This window comes from Microtus pennsylvanicus, chromosome 1 (genome assembly GCF_037038515.1).
Source record: "Microtus pennsylvanicus isolate mMicPen1 chromosome 1, mMicPen1.hap1, whole genome shotgun sequence".
NCBI classification, from domain to species: Eukaryota; Metazoa; Chordata; class Mammalia; order Rodentia; family Cricetidae; genus Microtus; species Microtus pennsylvanicus.
This window is the reverse complement of record NC_134579.1, coordinates 164,279,725-164,301,977: the sequence shown is the minus strand read 5'-3', so window position 1 is coordinate 164,301,977 and position 22,253 is coordinate 164,279,725. Positions and strand designations below refer to the sequence as shown.

General features: G+C 47.9%; 1 protein-coding gene across 5 annotated transcripts; it reads right to left on the bottom strand.

The window, feature by feature from the left end:
• Window positions 1–1,391: 1,391 nt before the first annotated feature.
• Mtres1 (mitochondrial transcription rescue factor 1) lies at window positions 1,392–17,561 on the bottom strand. 5 transcript variants are annotated; one of them, XM_075944516.1, is made up of 5 exons: window positions 17,477–17,561; window positions 12,481–12,533; window positions 9,433–9,914; window positions 7,045–7,117; window positions 1,392–1,656 (listed from the first exon to the last, which is right to left on the bottom strand). In XM_075944516.1, exons 3-5 carry the CDS (start codon window positions 9,900–9,902, stop codon window positions 1,486–1,488), a joined length of 714 nt encoding a protein of 237 aa, XP_075800631.1. In that variant the 5' UTR covers window positions 9,903–9,914; window positions 12,481–12,533; window positions 17,477–17,561; the 3' UTR covers window positions 1,392–1,485. The 5 variants fall into 5 exon arrangements, with proteins under 5 accessions (XP_075800631.1, XP_075800642.1, XP_075800647.1 ...); XM_075944527.1 differs by having other exon boundaries at window positions 12,464–12,533; window positions 17,477–17,551; XM_075944534.1 differs by lacking the exon at window positions 1,392–1,656 and adding an exon at window positions 2,341–2,426.
• Between the last annotated feature and the right edge of the window lie 4,692 nt (window positions 17,562–22,253).

Genomic DNA, 22,253 nt, shown 5'->3' with positions numbered 1-22,253 from the left:
AGGGCGGAGTCTCTGAATGGCTCCTTCATTAGACCTGGCTCCGGAGTGTACATGCCATGGATGTCCTGTCGTGTGCGCATGTGCTCAGCTCTGCTTTTTTTCTTCTTTTTTTGGTTTTTCAAGACAGGTTTTCTCTGTGTAACAGCCCTAGATGTCCTGAACTAGCTCTTCTAGGCCAGGCCTGGCCTCACACTCATGAGATAGATCGACCTGCCTCTGCCTCCCGAGGGCTGGGATGAAAGGTGTGTACCACCACTGCCTGGCCGGTTCTGCTCTCCATTTAGTTTTAGTCCTTTGTGTAATGCTCTTGTGAGGGTTAGAACAACTAGTCTATTGTTCTAAGGGGCAGATAACAAATATTTCAGGCTTGATAGGTCATAGCAACTGTCTTATGTGTGTGTACATATACGTACAAGTATATAAGGTTAAAATTTTTAAAGTAAAAATTGTATTTTCCATGTATGGGCGTTTTATCTCCCTGTGAACCACGCATATGCTTGGTACCTACAGAGGCTAGAAGAGGACGTCGAATTCCCTGGAGATGCAGACTGTCGTGAGCTGTCATGTGGGTGCTGGGAACTGAACCTGAGTCATCTGGAAGAGCAGAGCTCTTAAGCCTGAACATTAAAATGTTGAAGCCATTTTAGTTTGAGGGTCATTAGGAAGCCAGCGTCTGGCTACATTGGTTTACCTATGAGCCCTAAATAAACCACTCCTAATGGACTCTAAGTAGACCAGTTGGAATTGGAGGGGCAGCTTCACTCCTCTGGACTGTAGAAGACAAACCAGAGACAACTGAAACTAGTTTAACAGTAGTAAAAGGTTCTCTCCAATCTGTCCGATCATAATCTGAAAGGCAATCTTGACTCCGTTAACTTTAGCCACAAAAAACCTGAATATGGGAAACAGTCCCTAGGCAGAAAATATTTAAATAAACACCAAGAAGCAGGGACGGGTGTTACACGTCTATTCTATAGTTTTTGCTCTTGGGAGTCAGAGGCAGGAAGATCAGGAATTCAAGGCCAGCGTAGGTTTTCACAGAATGAAAAAAAATAAAACAAGCCAGGTGCGGGAGGGCCTGCCTCTGTATCCTAGTACTCAGGAGGCAGAGGCAGTGACCCTGATTTTGAGGCTACTCGGCTATACAGGGAGACCCTGTCTAACAAAATAAAACAAATTCCATAAGTAAAACCCACAAAGAGACAGGCCAGTTTATTTGACAATGACTCCTGAGGTAGTCAGTGTGGAAAATAGTGGCAGGTCATGACGTCCTCTCTGGCCTGGGCTCCTGCACTGGTCTCTGCAGGACAAGGGAGCTCTCAGAGTGCCGGGCCTATGGGAGCGCAGGAGGAGGAAACCCAGATCCCAGCTTCCACAAAATGCTCCAGTGATCCCACAAACGACAGAACTTTATTTCAGTAAAAACGCCCTCTTTGCACGGCGGCCCCTCTGACAGCAGGAAGCAGCCGTGGGGAGACGGCGTGGTCATTTAGTCTTTGGCAGCTTTAAGTTCTTCCACCGGCGCAACAGCACTCGGTGCTTGTCGCTTTCCGTCTTCTCATCATAGACGGCTTTCAGGAGAACCCGCATCACCACTTCTGTCCCCGTCTCTTTGTTCTCTCCAATGAGGAGATCCAGTGTATCTCCCACCTTCACCTGCCAACAGAAGGGAAACCGCCTTTACTCCATGGTGGCACACGCCTTTAATCCCAGCACTCGGGAGGCAGAGTCAGGTGGATCTCTGTGAGTTCAAGACCAGCCTGGTCTACAGAGCTAGTTCCAGGACAGGCTCCAAAGCCACAGAAAAACCCTGTCTCGAAAAACAAAACAAAACAAACAAAAAACCAGCCCTGCTTTGTTGTTTCAGTTTCACGTGCACTGGTGTTTTCCCTGTTTGTACATCTGTGTTAAGGCATCAAGACTCCTGGAACTGAGCCAGCCTTTAATCCCAGCACTTGGGAGGCAGAGGCAGGTGGGTCTCTGTGAGTTCAAGGCCAGCCTGGTCTACAGAGCTATTCCAGGATAGCTAGGGCTACACAGAGAAACCGCATCTCAGAAAAAAAAAATCCTGTAACTGAGTTGCAGATAATTATGAGCTGCCACATGAATGCCAAGAACTGAACCTGGGTCCTCTGGAAGCGCAGTCAGTACTCTTAACCTCTGAGCCATCCCTCCAGCGCCGCCCCCCCCCCCCCCCCCCCGTTTTAATGTGGTGGCTGTCACACAGGAAGAACAAGTGAGAAGAGCCCTGACTTCTCTGAGAGTCACCCTAGGTCTGAATTGCATTGTGGGTAGGCCTATGAGGGAGCCTCAAGCAGAGGGGCTGGATCCAGGCAGTACTTTCCTGACGGAGATGACTGGCAGATGGATGGCCATCAGTCAGGGAACTGGAGGAGTACTGAACAGACCTGCCTGTCTGAGGAACACTGTAAAACACAGAAAAGTGGGGCACACTCAGCAAGAATGTACAAAGAAAGTACTAGATGAACCAGGAAGAATATTGGCACTGATTTCTAACCTAGGTGACCTTCCTAAAATGGGGATGGGACAGTTTGTTACACATCTGTCACCATGGAGCAGTGGTGGGCTACCTCGCCAGTATTACTCACGGAAGGAGGACCGCACAGAAAGAGCAAGAGTTGGCTAGAGGGGCTGAGGCCAAACTAATCTTACCAGAGGACTTGTGACTAAGGCTTGTCAACCCACACTCTGGAGCAGCCATGTTATCTCCAGGGTCCAGCAGCAAGGGCTTAGTCTGTGCTGGACACAAGGGAAACACCTGGCAGAAGTAGCTGGGTCCAAGGAGCTCAGAATATTAGAGAATCTGACCAGGAACTCAAGAGGGGCTTAACATAACCTGGCCATCCACTGCTGTTCTGCCAAATATAAGCCAGGACCAACCATTGCTTCTCTTGGCTTAAAGCAGCTCCTATGTGGGCTGCTGCCTCTACTGAAGGGCCTGGGGAGCTGGCTCAGTGGTTACCAGTGATCAATATTCTTGCCACTTAGAACTGCATTTCCAGGGGATCTGACACACTTGTCTGGCCTCCATGGGTACCAGGCATACACGTAGCATACAGACATACATGTAGGCAAAACACCCATTCACATAAATATTGTATACATAGTAAATAAATAAATATTAAAAAAAAATTTAAAAAATCTCTTAAAAGAGTAAGTATAAAACAAACAAGAAACCAAGCTTCCTCTTCCATAAAGAAACAAATACACAGCTTAGAAGCTGGCCTATTAAAACTTAAATGTTTTCTCATTTATTTTATGTGTGGGTATTTTACCTACATGTCTGTGTGCCATGTGCATGTCTGATGCCCTTGGAAGACAGACATCGAATGGATCCCCTTGGAATTGGAGGCACAGGCAGCTGTGACCCACATGTAATACAGGTGCTGGGAATTGACCCAGGGCCTCTGGAAGAGCAGCAAGTGCTCTTAGCTGCTAAAGCCATCTCTTGAGCCCCCAACTTAGGTTTTGGAAAGTTTCTCTATTTTGGGGGTGAAGCGCATATGTACCAAGGCCTGTGTGGAGGTTGGAGGAGGAGGAGGAGGAAGAAAAGCTCCATGCAAACACAAGGGTGAGCAGCTGGGAAAGGCGGAGGTGGTGGGCACGAGAGGGCAATGGGGAGGGAAATATGCTCAAAATACATCATATGCATGCAATGAAATATTATAATATGTACTAATAAAAGCGTTTATAAAAGGGAAAAAGGTGATGACATGTCTTCCTTCTAGGGTTCAGATGTCTCCTCTTAGCCCACTCCACCCTGGGAGGTGAGTTAGGACGTCATCAGTCCCATCTTGGGTTTCTCAAGCCACTGTCAGAACAGGCTTGCACAGCCTGGTGCACTCTGGACCACCTAGTTTGCAGAACACAGAAAACCTGTTTGGTGGCAGGTGATGACTCGGGGGAGCTGAGCTGCAGCGACAGGCATGCTGGACCCTCAGGGCCTATAGCCAGGCACCGGTCCCATGGAGCAGGCTGGGGAAGCAGGCATGCTTTATTTAGTCCCATCCGAGGCCTGGTCCTCTCAGACACAAAGCAAAACTGGCTGGGATTAGTGGCTGTTTCAAATATCTACATTTCAAATCTCCCCTTAGCTGCAGTTTCTATGACTACCAGGCCTCCTAGTAACAAGGCAGCCGAGTGTTAATATTGGCCTCTGCCTTTCCTGACCCTCAGGAAAATCTGGAAAGCAGCCGAAAGGACAGAACACCCAAGGCAGAATGAAGCCCAGTAATTAGGCTGTGGTTAACAATACCTCAAAGCAGGGAAGAACAGGCTGTGGAGTTTGCATGGGGCTCCAGCAGGGGTGTTCAGAAGGTAATGCAGCAGAGAAGGCAGTTCGGCTACAGTCAAGACAGCAGCAGAGGGGTAGAGAGGGGCCCGTCTGGAGCACTGGCTTTTGTGCAGGTCACTGAACAATGGCTGACAGATGATTCAGCCCAAGGTTATCAGAGCTCTTTGGCCTTGACTAGGAGTTGAGACCAAATGGAAGAAGTCGCCGCTCTTTCTGTGGGCAGAGGCAGCAGTAACGACTGCATGATCCCCAGGGACAAGGACTGGAGGAGCCTCAAGGTTCACCAATGCAAACAGATGACATGCTCACTGTTCTACATCCCAGAGCAACGTGAGGGAGCAGATCCTGCCTAGCAGGCTTTGGGAATGTGAAAAGAAGAAAAATAAAACCCCCTCTTCCAAACTCTGTCTGTCTCTTCATCACCCCTCACTACTAACAGGTTATGTTTTTTTTTTTAAATATTTGTTTACTTATTATGTATACAATATTCTGTCTGTGTGTATGCCTGCAGGCCAGAAGAGGGCACCAAACCTCATTACAGATGGTTGTGAGCCACCATGTGGTTGCTGGGAATTGAACTCAGGACCTCTGGAAGAGCAGTCAGTGCTCTTAACCTCTAAGCCATCTCTCCAGCCCCCAACAGGTTATGTTTCTAAGCATGACACCAAAAGACAGATTTCAGAACTCTGAAGTTCTGACCCTTCTTCTTGATGGGGTTAAGGTTTGTGTGTCACTGAAGGGTTGAACCCGGGGGTTCTTTACATGCTAGGCAAGCATTCTATCAGCCAAGCTACATACAGCCCGAGTGCTGCTTTCTAGCTTTTAGTTAAAGATTTTTATATCTCCTTTATTGAGTTTTGCTAAGTGATATAATCTCAAGGTTAAAAAGCAAGGTCAAACATTCTTTAATGCCAGCACTCAAGAGGCAGAGGCAGGCAGATCTACAGAGTGAGTTCCAGGTCAGCCCGGGCAACAATAGTGAGACTCTGTCTCAATCAAACACTCATTATTTATATCTCAGAGTGAGGGCAGATGGCTCAGCACTTGCAGCAAGGCCTGATGACCTGAGTTTGGTCCCTGAACACAAGGAGGAAGAAAGAATCCACCCCTTCAAGTTGTCCTCCACTCTACATCCAAACTGTGACATTCATGAACCCACATTCCCTGCTCCCACAACTACATACATGTTCTAAAAAGCCAGAAAATAGAAGACATGAAAATGAATGCAGGAGAGCTGGAGAGTTGGCTCAGCAGCTAGGAGCACTTGTTGCTTTTGCAGAACTATGGGTTTGGTTCCCAGTACTCACACAGTGGCTCACAACCTATATTTGAGGAGACCTGATACTCTTCTGGCCTCTGTGGGCACCAGGCACATACATCGTGCATAAACATATATGCAGGCAAAACACATATACACATAAATCTAAAAAGCATTTAATTTTCGAAATATAAAAAGCATGAAGAAAATGAATACGGGGCTGGAGAGACTCTGGTTTGGTTACCAGGGCTCTCAAGAGGCTCACAGTCATCTGCAGCTTCAATTCCAGGGGACCTATGACCTCCACAGGAACTGCATGCATATGCAGATAAGCAAAATACACATACACAAAAAACAAGATTTAAAACCTTAATATATTCCACAATAATCTATTCTAAGTACTAGTAATTTTTAATTAAGAATATATGTAACATAGCCAGGCAGTGGTGGCGCATACCTTTAATCCTAGCACTTGGGAGGCAGGGGCAGGCAGATCTCTGAGAGCTCAAGGCCAGCCTGGTCTACAAAGTGAGTTCCAGGACAGCTAGGGCTGTTACACAGAGAAACTCTTCTCAAAAACCATATGTAATATCTATAAACATGCATGCGTACATTGTTTGTTTTGTTGAGATGTAGTTTTGGCTAGCCTGGAACTAGGCAAGTACACTTAACTGGCTGAGTCTGTAGCGGTCTTCCTGATTCTGCCTTCCATGGTGTGTGTCACCGTGTCTATCGCTACACACACATAGTGTGTATATGCATGTCTGAATATATTGTGGAGATAGGGTCTCACATAGCACAATCTGGCCTATAACTCCTGATCCTTTCTCCATTTCCCATGTGCTGCTATACACACAAAGACTATTTTTAATAGAATTTTACTTTTACCTATGTGTGTGTATCAGACAAACAGATCTGTTGTTAGAAAGCAGATATTGAAGTACATTCTCTTATGAATCATTTTTGTTTGGTTTTGTTTATTTTGAAATAAGGTCTCAGTGTGTACCCCTGGGTGCCCTGGGACTCATGATGTTCGACCCCAGCCAGTGCTGGTACATCAAGGAAGCATAGTGACCCTGACTTGACCTCTTTCAATTAACAGTATCAACATGAACTTGTCAGAATTACAAAACATCATTGTGCCAGCTGCCCTTCTGAGAGCAGAGCTCCTACAAGACCTACTGAAGTGAACAGCACTGTCCACCCGCTCAGGCAGCACCTTCCCAGTCAGACCTTTCTCTGTAATCTATCTCCATGACTCCATGGGGCTAACACTAGCTTATTCCAATTCTTCTGACTCATAAGGTCACGAAGACTGAGGAGAGATGGTGGCCCACAGACAATTCCCATCAGCGTGACCAGGACGGAAGCCCTCAGAGGGTACCAGGGCCCAGGGGGAATTGGGGACAGCACTGACTAGCAGGACAATAGGCAGGATCATGTGGCTGTCATTACAGGCTGGATGGCTCACCGTTCTGCTCTTCTTCCATAATTTTTCTCCATTCAGTCTGAGTTCACCTTTGTAGAATGCATCTTCTACTTTGCTATTAAAAAGAAAAAAGATTTGAAATGTAAATAAACTCAACGACCACACAGCTTTGAGAAAAACACCAGCTGTCAGTACCCACTCAGTGAGTCCCCACAAAACAAAAACCCCTGCATTTCCAGTGAAAAGGGTGAGATGCCAGGTGAAAGTGGGCACCATCTACACGCATCTCCAACAGGGAGCCCAAAGGGCATTTCTGAGGCCGAGAGCCCCCTGCACTCAGGCAGGTGGCTGCTGCATGGGGCCTTGCGGGCCATTTCAGAAGTGACCACACGGCAGCAGCTCAGTGAGTCACAGTGGTCAGAATGAGTGGGTCCTTCCTGTCCTCGGCTTCCTGCTCTGCATGGGGACAGAAACACCAGGTGCCACACATACAGAGATGCCATCAAGGAACGGCCTGTGTGCACTGAGGTTGAGTAATTCCAGTCTGGCAGCCAGTCACTTCGGTCTGAATCTCTGGTGACAGACCAGACAAGACACAGACACAAACAAAGCCTCCCTTCTGATGACCTGACTCAGGAAGACTGACATCAGGGCTCCGCTCCATAAAAGCAATAGCCACTGTTCTCTTTTACGTTCCATGAATTTAAACAAAGTGAAACACACAATTAACTATTCCATAAAGATACACATTACATAAGGGATTTTTTTCCTGAGACAAGTAGCTGGCTGTCCTGGAACTTGCTCTGTGACCAGGCTGGCCTTGAACTCAGAGACTGCCGTGACTGTCTCCCGAGTGCTGGGATTAAAGGTTTGCGCCTGTCACAATTGGTCCTCATATATGCACCATCCATGACTGCTGAAGGGATGAACAAACAGCAAGGGCACCACCGGAACAGAACATCAGCAGAGAGAAGAAATATGCTAAAGAAATCTCAAATTCCCACTTCTGTGCATTGCATGTGACTCAGGGTTTACAACAGCCAAACTGCATGGGGTGCCTGCTACACGCGGGCCCAGCCACAGTGTCTACAGATTTTAATCCTGGTGGCTCGTCCCTGCAGTCCTGCATTAGGAGGCTAAAGCAGGATTTCAGCGAGGTTGAGGCTGTCAGGAACTAAATTGTAAGTTCTAGGCCAGCATGAGCTATTGAGTGATTCTGTGGCTTTAAAAGGTGAAAGGGGGCCTGTGAGATGAAACTCAGAAGCTGGAACCCACAAAGCTGCAAGGACAGAAGCAGCCTTACACGAGTCTTCTGGCTACATGTGATACCACACGCACACCGCTGCCTGTCATTCAAACACTGCATAAACAGTTTTTAAAAAGGAACAATAAAATTCCTAACATGCTCAAGGTCACATACTAGTAGTTTGGCCCAAGGACCCACTTTTTGGTTTTTTGTTTCTTGTTTTTCTTGTTTTTTTGTTTTCGTTTTTTTTTTTTTTTTTGCCAGAATTTTTCAGAGCAGCTCTGAGGTTGGTCTCGAACTCACAGAGATCACCTGTAGTGGCGTAGTATGTAGCTTGGCTGCTTCCAACACTTAGCCTCAGGTGCTCGGATTGTAGGCCTGACCCAGCACTCTAGCTCAAGATGCTGTATCCTTTTGTGTGTGAGAGACTGCGTGCCACAGCGAGTCTGTGGAAGGTCAGAACACTCTTGGGAACCAGTCCTCTCCTGTCTCCTGGGATCAGGGACTAGAGCTCAGATGGGCAGACTATATGCACACACCTTTACCCACTGAGCCATTTCACTGGCCAGAAACTGTATTCTTTTTTTTTCTTAATTATTGTGTGTGTATGTGTAAATGCTGTGGGCACATGTGTCCGTGGCACATATGTGGAGGTCTGTGGACAGCCTGTGGGAGTCAGTGTTTTCCTTATACTCTGTGGATCCCAGGGATTAAACTCAGGTCATCAGACTTAATAACGACAATGACCCACTGAGCTAATGCGCTAGTCCCAAAAGCCTGTGTTCTAAACCATCACCTTCTACTTCTCCCACTGATTCTGGAATGTACTTCCTCAGACTGTAGGTGTGGGAAATCAGTGGGGGTTTGCAGCTATGCATCTCTAATAAAATGATTTCTTTCTCTTTTAGAGGTCGCTACTAGGGGCAGAGGCATGGTTCAGTAGCAGAACACTTGCCTACCATGTACAAGGATACACTGTGGAGAAAAAGGAGAAATGTCATTAAGTCAATGACTCAGAGCACACCAATTGTGTTCCGATCGAGGAAACATGGTAGTCAGGTGCTTCCTCGGGGGTCAGTCCTTTCACCTGCAGAGTGAAGTAGGGAATAGGTTACCTTTCACAATAGCAGAGGCCGAGTTAGTGTGGCACCACACTAACCAGACGGGCGGTCCATCATACTCACTTTCTCCCAATATCAAGGCCTGTCTTCAGGATGACATCGTACCGGAAAGACTGGACCACTTTCTCCAGGTCTTTGTAGTCCTTGACCACGCCAGGGTCATCCTCAAGCTCTTCTTCCTGCTCACTCCTCTCGGGGTGATGGATCTCCTCATCGGAGTCCTCTTCATCTGCATCTTTTTGCAGAGTCTTTCTAGTGGATTTTTTGGAGTTTATATTGCTTTTGAGTCGTATGGAAAATGGAAACGTACATTTTGGAGCTACTAACAGCCCTGGGAGTCGCAGAGGAAAAATGCTACGGAAAAGTGTTTTATAATTTAATGCGTTTAACTTGGAACTAGAAAAATATAAGTATCGATTCCAGGAAGCACAGAGTTTGTGTGGAGAGGTTCCTTGAAGCACACCCCAGAGTCCGAGCCAGGCGTCTGGCTTTCTTAGAGCACCAGTGAGCAGTCTGAGCCCAGTTACAGCCATGCTGCACGCGCCCTGAAATGGAGAACAGCTGGGCGTTACTTCCCAGGCGCAGTGCTGCTCCGCTGAGCTTGGCGCACAAGCAGGGACACACAAGCACTGGACAACGGATGCTGTGTTTCCCGTGCCCTGTGTCCATCGGGCCACTGGGGCTGAGGGCCAGCACACTTGGGTTTGTAAGGACCATGCTTTGGTGATAAGAAAAAGGATTTCACAAGCTTAAATGCATGCATACATAAACATGACCAACTCTGAAGCACGATTAATAAAAACTGAGACAGAAATTGAGGTTCAACCTGAAGGTCAGAAAAGTAAAACAGCCAGTCACTGGCTCTCATCTCTACCTCAGTCCAAAATGGCGATCCTGCCTCCAGGAATCTCAGAATGAGGCTGTCCCCCCCCCCCCTTAAATTTCTCTTTAGTGCTGGGATTAAAGGAGTGCACCACTACTGCCTGGTGTCTATGACAAGCTAGTGTGGCTGCTGGGATTAAAGGTGTGTGTCATTGCTGCCTGGCTGTTTTACTTTCTGATCCACAGGCAAGCTTTACTTATTAAAATACAAATGAAATCCACCACAGAACTCTTAGTCGGGAAGTCTCAAGTCCGGATCTCAAGGCTATACTTCAGGACTGACTTCTTTGATAACGAGCCTCACGATTTTCCTTCCTAATTTCATTAATTACAAAGCTACTAACAACTACTGTCTGTGTGGCTCACAGACAGCACAGGTAGCTGCTACTTCCAACCTACAGGTAAGACCGGGAAGGAAGAACAGGCAAACAGCACAGGCTCAACTACCGTTCTTGGAGTCCCAATCTAAATCCTAAATGACAAGAAGCAGGTGGAATTTCAGGGATTATAGTAAGGCTTCTGGTTTTCGATGAACTGTTGAAGGAACTGCTAAGCAGAACCAGTCAAGTTTTGTTGTTGTCTTTTAATTTTCTTTTTTAGATTTCCTTGTTTCACATGTACGAGTGTTTTGCCTGCATATATGTACATGTATCATGTGTGTGCCTAGTGCCCTCAGTGGTCAGAAGAGGGTGTTGGATCTCCTGGAACTGGAGTTATAGATGGTTGTGAGCTACCATGTGCATGCTGGGAACCTACAATCCTGGTCTTCTACAAGATCAAAAAGTGGTTCAGTGGTTGAGAATACTTACTTGTTATTCTTACAGTGTAGGTTCGATTCCCACACCCCCATGATGGCTCACTACCATAGGCACCGGGTATCAATTGGTGCACAGATATGCATGCAGGCAAAACAGTCATCAATTGGTCATATACATACAATGTAAGATCAACAACTGAACCATTGTCCACTCTTACTTTGTTTGAGACAGGGTCTCACACTATAGCCTCAGCTGGTCTGAAACTCACTATGTAGCCCAGATTTTCTTCCAGCTGATGAGTAAGATTCTTCCTGCCTCAACCCCAAAATGCTGAGATTACAGACATGGGTCACCACGTCTGGCAAGAAACTATAGTTCAGTATATTCCAATCCACCCAAAGAAAGATTTTTAATTTTATAGAATTAGGATAAAGAAAGACAACAGCTAGCCAGGTGGTGGTGGTGCACACCTTTAATCCCAGCACTCTGGAGGCAGAGACAGGCGAACTCTGTGAGTTTGAAGCCAGCCTGGTCTACAGAGTGAGTACCAGTATAGGCTCCAAAGCTACACAGAAAAACCCTATCTTGAAAAGCCAGGAAAGAAAAGAAAAAAGAAAGAAAGAAAAAAGAAATAGAAGAGCATATTCTACGCTGGGGATGTAGTCCAATTGTAGACCGTTTGCCTACCATGCACATGGCTCTATTTGATCCTAGCACTGCAGAATAAAGGAAAAGAAAACAGCTTATTTCAGGAATTTTAGATTCTACATGGTCCATGGTCACCCTAACACGAGCAGAAAGCGTAGCAGGCTTGGTGGGAGGAACTGCCATCCAACTTAGAGGAAATCCCCAGCAGCACCTGGGCCAGGGAGAAGGCAGTCTTGGGGTCAATCCCTGGGTATCTACATCATAAATCCCAGTGAGATGGCTCAGGGTTAGGGGTGCTTACCACCAACTCAGCCCGAGTTCAACCCCCAAAGCCCACGTGTTGGAAGGGCAGAACCGACTCCTGCAGACTGTCCTCTGGCCCACATGCACTAGTGAGCACAAATCCTAAGGAATAAACACTGGAAAGTCCTTGCTTCACAGCATGCTCCTGTATCCTTTCAGGATGTCTGGAAGGGTTTCTCCTTGTACCCATTACTGGCAGCATTTTTGGAGGTTTATTTACTTTGCTTTTATTTGTATGGGTGTTGCCTGCATACATGTTTGTGCCCATAGAGGTTATATAAGAGGTTGTTTCTGGAATTACAAATGACTGTGAGCCATCATCTGGGTGCTGGGAACTGAACCCAGATCCTCTGGAAGAGCAGCCAGTGCTCTTATCTGCTGAGCCATCTCTCCAGCCCCACAGGAAGCATATTTCCCAATACTAGGAAAGCTTCTAGCTGAAGATATCAACTTGTTCATGTGTAAATCTAACAAATGTTTCAAAGCATTAAGCCAAATTGTACCTTTATTAGCTACTCACTTTCTGTCCGTGATCTCCTTCACCTTCCAGCAGGCAAACATCCTGCTGGAAGTCTATATAAAAATAAAATTAAAGGAAGGCATTATTCTAGTTTTTGCTAGAGATGGTGACCATTTGTAGATGCAACAGTGAGCAGGCCCAGGGGAGGAACCTGGGAACACAGAACTGATCAGGAGAGTCCTGAGTAAGGACTGGGGTATCTGAAAAGGCGACTAGCCAGATTCTGGAGCTCGCTCTTTCTCTCTCTTTCCCTTCCTTCCTTCCTTCCTTCCTTCCTTCCTTCCTTCCTTCCTTCCTTCCTTCCTTCCTTCCTTTTTTCAAGACAGGCTTTTTCTATGTAGCTTTGGCTGTTTGGCTGTCCTGGAACTATTTCTTGTAGACCAGGCTGGCCTCAAACTCACAGAGATTTGCCTGCCTCTGCCTCCCAAGTGCTGGGATTAAAGGTGTGCGCCACCACTGCCGGGCTCTGGAGCTCCTCTTAAATCAAAGCAGTGAATGTTGGGTTCTTACATACCACTAAAGAAACAGGGTGCTGGGTGAGTTGGAATGTGTACGTAATTCAGCACTTTGGAAACAGAGAATCAGGAGATCAAGGTCAGCCAGGGATACTAAAACAGTAAGAAAACCAACCAAACAAACAAAAAAAATCCAAACCAAAACAAAAAACCCATCTGGGGTAGATGGCACTTGCCAATAATCCCAGCACGTAAGGGAGACAAAGCCAGGACAAGCCAGGACGGCTGTACTTCTGGGGCCAGGCTGGTTGGTCTCCACTGCAATTCTAGGCTAACTGGGTCTACACAGGAGAACATATCTCAAAGTAAGAAGACATGAAAGGATTCTAGGGGCTGTGGGGATGACTCAGTGCTAATGGCACTTGCTCTACCAACGTAAGAATCTGAGTCCGAAACCTCCCACCCATGTAAAAGGCCGGGCACATTGGGAAGCAAAGACACTAATCAGCCAGGTAGCCTAGTCATAATGGTGAGCTTCCAGTTCAGTGAGGAGCCCACTCTCCAGACAATGAGGTAGAGAGGAAGACATTGGATGGCCTGGCATAGCTTCCACCTCTCTCTCTCTCTCTCTCTCTCTCTCTCTCACACACACACACACACACACACACACACCTGAAGAAGGATTCTATAACTAAAAAGTCTCTTTTCCTTTGTTATGGCCCCTGAGTGTCCCAACTCCTCTGCCATCCCCTGCCATTTGTCCCTTTCCAGACTCTGGCAGCACCAATATGGCCTTTGCCATCCCCAGAAACCTTTGAGATAAAATTTCACATACTCTAGTGATGGAGGAAGGTCATTGGTTAATTATAATAAAGAAACTGCTTGGCCTCATAGGTTAAAACATAGGTGGGTGGAGTAAACAGAACAGAATGCTGGGAGGAAGTCAGGCTCGAGGTCAGACTCGACAACTCTGCTCTCTGGAGCAGATGCCATGCTCCCCTCTCCCGGGCACACGCAATGAAGCTCCAACCCCGGATGGACGTAGGCTAGAATCTCCCTGGTAAGCCACCTCGTGGGCTACACAGATTATTAGAAATGGGCTAGTCCAGGTGCGAGTGTTACCCGAGAAGAGGCTAGATATAATGGGCCAAGCAGTGTTTAAATGAATACAACTTGTGTGTTGTTATTTCGGGGCATAAGCTAGCCAGACAGCCCCGCCACCCAATATTACAACACTCTAGGCTGCTTCAAATTCACCATGTAGCAAAGGCTGCCCTTGAAGTTTTGATCCTCCTGCCTCAGCCTGTAGAGTACTGGAATTACAGACAAGGATTACTATACCTGGCTTCAGTGGCTTTAAATTCTTCCAAATTCCAGACTTGTACACATGAGCAGTGTTAGTATAAAAGACCTATGGCTGCTATTCACAGGAAGGCTGGCTGCCAAGCTGGGTGCTCACCAGTATCTGGGAACTTGAACTTCAGCAGAGTCCCCTGAGTCCCCCAAACTTGGAGGAGTGGCTCGCTGTACTGAAGCTGTAATCTGATTTACGCTGAGCCCTAATTTCTCTTCTGGAAGCCTGCCATAGTTGTTGGAGGAATCATGCAGTAGATACCATCATGCCCAGTTTCCTTCACTCTGCCCCAGGCCACGCCCCTTCCTTCCTTTGCTTCATAAACCCAGCCACAGGTATGGTCACGTGCTGAGGCCCAGGCCTCTTGGTTGTTAATCAGCAGATACAATGTCCAGCTGCATGTCTGACATGACCACATGGGTGACCGAAGGCACCTACCTCATAGGCAGTCCAGGGCCCGACCTCAGACCTGCTCTGCTCAGAGCCTTCTTTATCTCTGTACCCTTCTGGAGGATTAAAACAAGCTAGCAGGTTTTTTTTTCAAGGCCAGTTGTCCTTTACTTCAGGAGGGGGGGAGGGGGGTCTTAGGGGGATTGCGGGGGTCACCGGGGTCCTTCCTGAGGCTGCCACATGCTGAGGTGACAAGTATGTCCTTCCACATCCAGCTTCCAGTGACTTTCCCCCTCCTTGCTTTAAGACAGGGCCTCAGGTAGCTCAGACTGGCCTTGAACGCTTCTGCTACCACCTCCCAAGTGCAGGCTGGGAAGGTTGGACAGTTTTGTTATCACTACTGCTGAATGTGTAAGTCAGGGTGTGAGCACAGCGCGGCATGCATGTGGCAGCCAGAGGACATCTCAGGAGTCAGGACTCTTTCCACCTTACTTCTCCTCAGGTAGGGTCTCTCTTGTTCCCACCATGTGTACTCCAGGCCAATAATTCTCAACTTTCATCTTGGCAACAGAATACTGGGACTACAGACACATACTACACACCTGGCCTTTCTGCGTGGGTTCCAGGGAGTGACCAGGTCTTAAAGCTTGGCACAAAGTTCAGGCCAGCATGAACTACAAAGCAAGACTGTCTACAAAACCAAATACCTCAAAAACACTCCAGAGAAAAGACTCTTCTGGGCCTGGTGGGGTGGGAAGATGTGAAGTTTGACACCTGCCTAGACCAATGAGTATGTTCATGGCCAGCCTGGGTAACTTAATGAGAGCCTGCCTCAAAAATCAAGAGAATTTAGTAAGCTGTTACTGTAAACCTGGTCAAAAAGCCCATGGTTAGGAAGGTCCTGGGAGGAACCTGTTGTTTTGTTACATCGATATGGTATCAAACTGCCTTCTAAATACTTACATTTATACCCACAAAATGAGTTAGAAAAGTTTTGCAGTGGGTATCCATCGAAGTGGAAACTAATCAAAGTGTGGAGACTAAGTGCCTGTTATCTGCTCAGCCCTAAATGAGACTTTTTCTTTTCGTCCAGTTTTTCAGGGCTTCTCTGTGTAGCTTTCGAGCCTGTCCTGGAACTTGCTCTGTAGACCAGGCTGGCCTTGAACTCACAGAGATCCACCTGCCTCTGCCAGTCACCAAAGCTACAGAGAAACCTTGGGGGTGGGGAGAGAAAAATCAAAAACAAAACAAACAAAAAAAGAATAAAGATTTACCACTTGGCTCTAGAGCCTGGGAAGTTCAAAGTCAACAGCATCTATTTCTTCCCTCTCCCCCACATTTCCCTCCCTCAAACTGCAGAGGTGGACACCTGGGGGAAGGCCTTCTTGCTGCACCACAGGGTAGACAGAGGCCAGAGAGGGCAGAAAGTGTAAGCAGGCCAGCTAGAGCTTGTTATCATACCAAAGCCATGTACTCCCTGATGACCCACTAGGCCATGAACAGACTTGCCCAAGAACCCCCATGACCCTGCTCTTCCTAATGGCACTGCACCAAATTCCCAACACACGAAACTTAGAGGACACATTCTAGCCAAACTAGGGGTCCTAGTCCACACCGGTCTAGAACACTTTTGCATAGATAAGTACTAGGTGACCTCACCTTCAAGTCTAAACTCAAAACCCCTCAGTGGGGCCTACCCATTCCAAAGCTATTCACTTCTGGCCAACCAATCCCTTTTAACACCTACCCCACCCCCCCAGAGCTTATCACACGTAATTTACTGGACGTTACTTGTCTGCCTGTGCTTACACTCCCAACAGTAGAATTCCTCTTCATCCCGATTTTATTTTCCTTCACTTAATCTCAAGTGCACAGAATAGTGTCTAGCAGTTAAAAACTTGTGGAATCTGGGAAGGGTGGTGTGAACCTGTATTTCAAGCGTCTGGGAAGGAGGCAAGAGGTTGGGGGTTTCAAGGACATCTCCTCTACAACGTAGACCGTCTTAAAAAAAAAACCAAGCCTTTAGGATAACAGTACGACCAGAGGACTGCGGCATTAGAACGAGCTCAAAAAAGAACAGAGTGTATCTGAACTGACACTAGCTCTCCAAAAGTTTTAGATACCTAAAGTGGCCCTGGCTGCATGAGTTCTCCAGAAAGAGTTTTAGTAGGAAAGTGACCTGGCAGGAGTCCGTCTTACAGGGTCTCCGTGGTGGCGGTCTGCATTAGAGATGACTCGGGGAGAAAGGTCTGTTTCGGGTTCGATTTTTATGAAGCTATAGGATGTGCTAACAAATGCTAAGACTGCTGGGAGCGTAGTGTTCAGGATGCAAAGGCAACGCTGCCCTTGAGTGCACGATGCTGAGAACGGATCCGTGTTCCCCAGCTTGTCACCGCTCGGTGTGACCGGGAGCCTGGCCTCCAGTCGAGAAAGTCTATTGCAGTTACGAAAACCTTCCCTTCTGGGGACAGCGGAGGCTGACTTCTAGACGAGGACGGGTTCTCCTGGAACTCTCCCATCCCGCACCTCCCCAGATTCCCCCAAGGTCAAAGGAAACTGGACACCCACGCCGCCGGCCCCGGGTCAGTTCTGCAGCCAGTTGCGGCCAAGCGAGGGGACGCACAGTCTGGGTCAGCTCAATTCCCAAGATCCCGGGTTTCGGGAGGCGTCCCAAGGCAAGCCCGACCCTACGGAACCGGACGTGCACGCAGATTTGACCGCAGCGCTGCAGGGCAGAGGCGGGTCGCCGGCGAATGACCCGCCGAGGGGCTGGGCTGGCGAGCCAGTAGGGGCGCACTCACCTGCGAAGTCCGCTGGTCCCTCCCCGGACCGCGCCGACCGCAGGCCTGGGGGCCACCTCTGTCCCTGCCCCGCCTCTTCCGCCCAAGCCCACGCCGGAAGAGTGGACCCCCGACTCGCATGCGAGCTTAGTGGCGCGGTCACAGCGACCCCTGCTGGACACGGAGCCTTGGATGACCGCGCTGCGGAACTGTGGGAAGGTGTGGGATTGGGGAGTGAGGAGTGGGGGCGTGGGAGGCCCCATCGCAGGTTGGCTGAGCTCGGCAGCCAATTCCAGAAGAACTTGGTTTGAAAGTAGAAGATCTTTCTCTGGAGTAGTCAAAGCCTTGGACGTTTTTGTGAATTACAGATACTGTCTCCAGAAAACTGTACACAACAGCCCAGAATTTAGAATTTAGACATCTTTTCCAATCCCAAGCCAGGCTGCGGGTGTACCTCGGTAATTCTAGCACTCAGAGATGGAGGTAGGAAGGGCAGGGGCTCAAGGTTTTTCCTGGGCACAAGACTGAAAGTTTGAGGCCGGGCTGAGCTACGAAGAAATAAATATAAATAGGAACACAACACCTGATGCTCCTGTCAGCCCATCCTGGGGAAGTGGAGGCAGGAAGAAGATGCTGCTGGGCCTGCCGTGCCTACATGGCAACTTGGAGGCCAGTCTGGGTTACCTGAAACACTGTCTCAGCCAATTTCTCCTCTGATTACAAAGTGGTTTATGGTTGTGTTTGTGCAAGAGGAAATAGCAATCATAAATTGTTCCAAGTGCGGTAATGATACATTTTACACTGTTGGCATTGCGAGGGATACACAGTTGCATTTACTTGTGGGTTAACGCCTGCCAAAATGTTGGACCTCAGGATTGAACTCAGGTGTTTAAGTTTGTGAGCAGAGGCCTTTACCCTCTGAGCCAGTTCGCCAACCCTTGGGTGAAATGTAAAAGGTGTGTGTGTGTGTGTGTGTGTGTGTGTGTGTGTGTGTGTGTGTGTGTGTGTGTGGTGTGTGTGTGGTGTGTGTGTGTGTGTGTGTGTGTGGTGTGTGTGTGTGTGTGGTGTGTGTGTGTGTGTGTGGTGTGTGTGTATGTGTGTGTGTGGTGTGTGTGTGTGTGTGGTGTGTGTGTGGTGTGTGTGTGTGTGTGGTGTGTGTGGTGTGTGTGTGGTGTGTATGTGCTGTGTGTGTGGTGTGTGTGTGTGGTGTGTGTGTGTGGTGTGTGTGGTGTGTGTGTGGTGTGTGTGGTGTGTGTGTGTGTGTGGTGTGTGTGTGTGTGTGGTGTGTGTGTGTGTGGTGTGTGTGTGTGTGGTGTGTGTGTGTGTGGTGTGTGGTGTGTGTGTGGTGTGTGTGTGTGGTGTGTGTGTGTGGTGTATGTGGTGTGTGTGGTGTGTGTGTGTGTGGTGTGTGTGTGTGTGTGTGTGGTGTGTGTGCGGTGTGTGTGTGTGGTGTGTGTGTGGTGTGTGTGTGTGTGGTGTGTGTGTGTGTGGTATGTGTGTGTGTGTGTGGTGTGTGTGTGGTGTGTGTGGTGTGTGTGTGTGTGTGGTGTGTGTGTGGTGTGTGTGTGTGTGGTGTGTGGTGTGTGTGTGTGTGTATGTGTGGTGTGTGTGTGGTGTGTGTGTGTGGTGTGTGTGTGTGGTGTGTGTGTGTGGTGTGTGTGTGTGTGGTGTGTGTGTGGTGTGTGTGTGTGTGGTGTGTGTGTGTGCTGTGTGTGTGGTGTGTGTGGTGTGTGTGTGTGGTGTGTGTGTGTGTGTGTGGTGTGTGTGTGTGGTGTGTGTGTGGTGTGTGTGTGTGTGGTGTGTGTGTGTGTGGTGTGTGTGTATGTGTGTGTGTGTGTGTGGTGTGTGTGTGGTGTGTGTGTGTGTGGTGTGTGTGTGTGCTGTGTGTGTGGTGTGTGTGGTGTGTGTGTGTGGTGTGTGTGTGTGTGGTGTGTGTGTGTGTGGTGTGTGGTGTGTGTGTGTGGTATGTGTGTGTGTGTGTGTCAGAGGACAATTTGCAGGAGTCATTTTCTCCACCTTGTGGGTCCCCTCCCAGAGGGCAAACCTGTGTTGCCAGGCTTTCTAGCAAACACCTTTACACACTGAACCACCTCACCGAGGTGAAATCTTTTTAAAAATGGTGTATAGAAGGCCTGGAGAGATGACTTAGCAGTTAGAATCACTGACTGCTGTTCCAGAGCACGTGGATTTGATTCCCAGCACCACATGGGGGCTCACAAACATCTGTAGCTCCAGTTCCAGGAGATCAATCCCCCTTCTGGCTTTTGAGGGCATCAGGCATAAGGGGCTCACAAATATATATACAGGCAAAATACCCATACACAAAATGTGAGTTGTTTGAATATATTTTTATCTTCTTTATTATTTTTTGCTGTTATTGTTTTGTTTTGTTTCAAGACAGAGCTTCTCTGTCCTGGCTATCCTGGAACTCGCCCTGTAAACTCAGAGCTCCGCCTGCCTCTGTCTCCCTAGTGCTGGGGTTAAAGGTGTGCACCATCATCACCCAGCTTCTTTACTAATTCTTTAGGGATTGCCAAAACATTTGATCATAACAAGTAGGTATTCTGCAGAAAGGAAAAAAAAACAGTAAATTTCAACCAGGCGGTGGTGACATATGCAGAGACAGGTGGATCTCAGTGAGTTCGAGGCCAGCTTGGTCTTTAGAGCGAGTTCCAGGACAGGCTCCAAAGCTAAAAAGAAAGCCTGTCTCGAAAAACAAAACAAAACAAACAAAAAGTTGGGAAAGCTGCCGTTGGTAATTCTCTGCACACCCTGCTTTTAGCTGAAGGTTAGTCTGTTGTCAACATCTGTACTTGATCAAGGATCCCAACACTTTTACCATTCCCATGGGTCTGAAATGTTGGGGTCCTTGATGTGGCCATGCTCACGTCAACAATACACATTCACTGATGACTTCATCTGCTTCCCGTAGGGTGTTGTGGTCTACACCTACAACCTCCGCGATCCCACAATTTGGGAAGCAGAAGCAGGAGGGTTGGAGGTTCAAGGTCATACTAGTAAACAGAGTTCCAGGCAGTCCGGCTGTGCGAGACTCTCTTCTACAAATGACTAAACAGGCCTGGAAGTATGCTTCAGCAGTGAAAACCACACGCTACTCTTGCAGAGGATGGGAGTTTGGCTCCCATCATGCATGTAGGGCAGCTCACAACTGTAAGTCCAGCTCCAAGGGATCCGACTGGCCTCTGAGGGCACTGCACTCATATGCACACACACGCACAAGCACACACACATACCATACACACATACTTAAGATATGGTGTGAAGCTGGGCAGTGGTGGCGCACGCCTTTAATCCCAGCCTCGGGTGGCAGAGGCAGGCGGATCTCTGTGAGTTCGAGGCCAGCCTGGTCTACAAGAGCTAGTTCCAGGACAGGCTCCAAAGCTACAGAGAAACCCTGTCTCGAGAAACAAAGCAAAACAACAGCAACAAAAAAGATATGGGTGAGTGAGGGACTTTGGCAGGTCTAGTGAGACTACAGCAGGTGACAGAATACGCCATGGAGAGAGGGCTGGAGTGTGGAGTTTATCTGAGACAAAGGGAATGAGAAGGGAAGAGAACACAGGAGAGACAGAGAGACAAAGAGGGAAGGAGGAGAGGGAGAGAGAAGCCAAACACTTGCCTTGGTGGGTGGGGGGAGAGAGAGAGAGATTAGGACTTACTTGCCATACAAGAGTGGTGACTGCTGAGCCAGGTTCTCAAGGGGCACCTGGATACTAATACACGTAGTTTTGGGCTTTTTGTTTTTGATGTTTTGTTTGTGTGTGTGTGTTTTCTTTTTCTTTTTCTTTTCTTTTCTTTTCTTTTTTTTTTTTTTTTTTGGTTTTTCGAGACAGGGTTTCTCTGTGGTTTTGGAGCCTGTCCTGTAACTAGCTCTGTAGACCAGGCTGGTCTTGAACTCACAGATATCAGCCTGCCTCTGCCTCCCGAGTGCTGGGGTTAAAGGTGTGCGCCACCATCGCCTGCCTTTGTGTGTGTTTTCAAAAGCACTTCTTTGCATAGGCTTTCCTTGAACTACCTCTGTAGACCAGGCTGGCTTTTTATCTCATAGAGATCTATGAGCCTCTGCCCCACAGTGCCATATTAAAGGCTTGTGCCACCACTGCCTATTGTAGCCACACGTTGGGGCAACACCTGCTGGGGTCCAGCCTAGACGGGTTCGTACTTCCAGGGTGGGGGTGTGTGGATTAGAAATGCTAGGCAGAATAGACAGAGAAACAAAAGAAACAGAGAGACACAGGATAGTATCAGGAGGGCAATCCAGTGAAAGCTGAATAAGCCTGTGTTTACTTCTTAGGATCTTTAAAAACCCCAATCCAAAAAAGGGGAAGAAAGCAAAAGATTTTTTTTGTCATGTTACAAGGAACAAAGTGATTACCATCTTAATACTTAAAACACCAAGTGACCACACCCTAGGTCAAGATACCCTGTTAGTGGCCACACCTTAAGTCAAACCTCTCGTCAAGAGCCCTGAAGGAGTGAGGATAAGGCTTTAAACTCTCTGATCTTCAATCAAGGTGGAGCTGACCCACTTCTGTGGGCCCCCACAACCAGGCTATTTACATAGTTTTTAAACAAATCTTTTAAAATAAATAAATACCTTTCTGTGCCAATATCATTCCCTTGAACATGGTAAATGCTCCTAAGACCTACCAGGCTTTATGTAAGAAATGTGGCAAGCGCCAGCCCTACAAAGTGACACAGTACCAGGACAAGTATTCTTTGTATGTCCAGGCCAAAAGGCCTTCTGACAGGAAACAGTCCTGCACTGGGCAG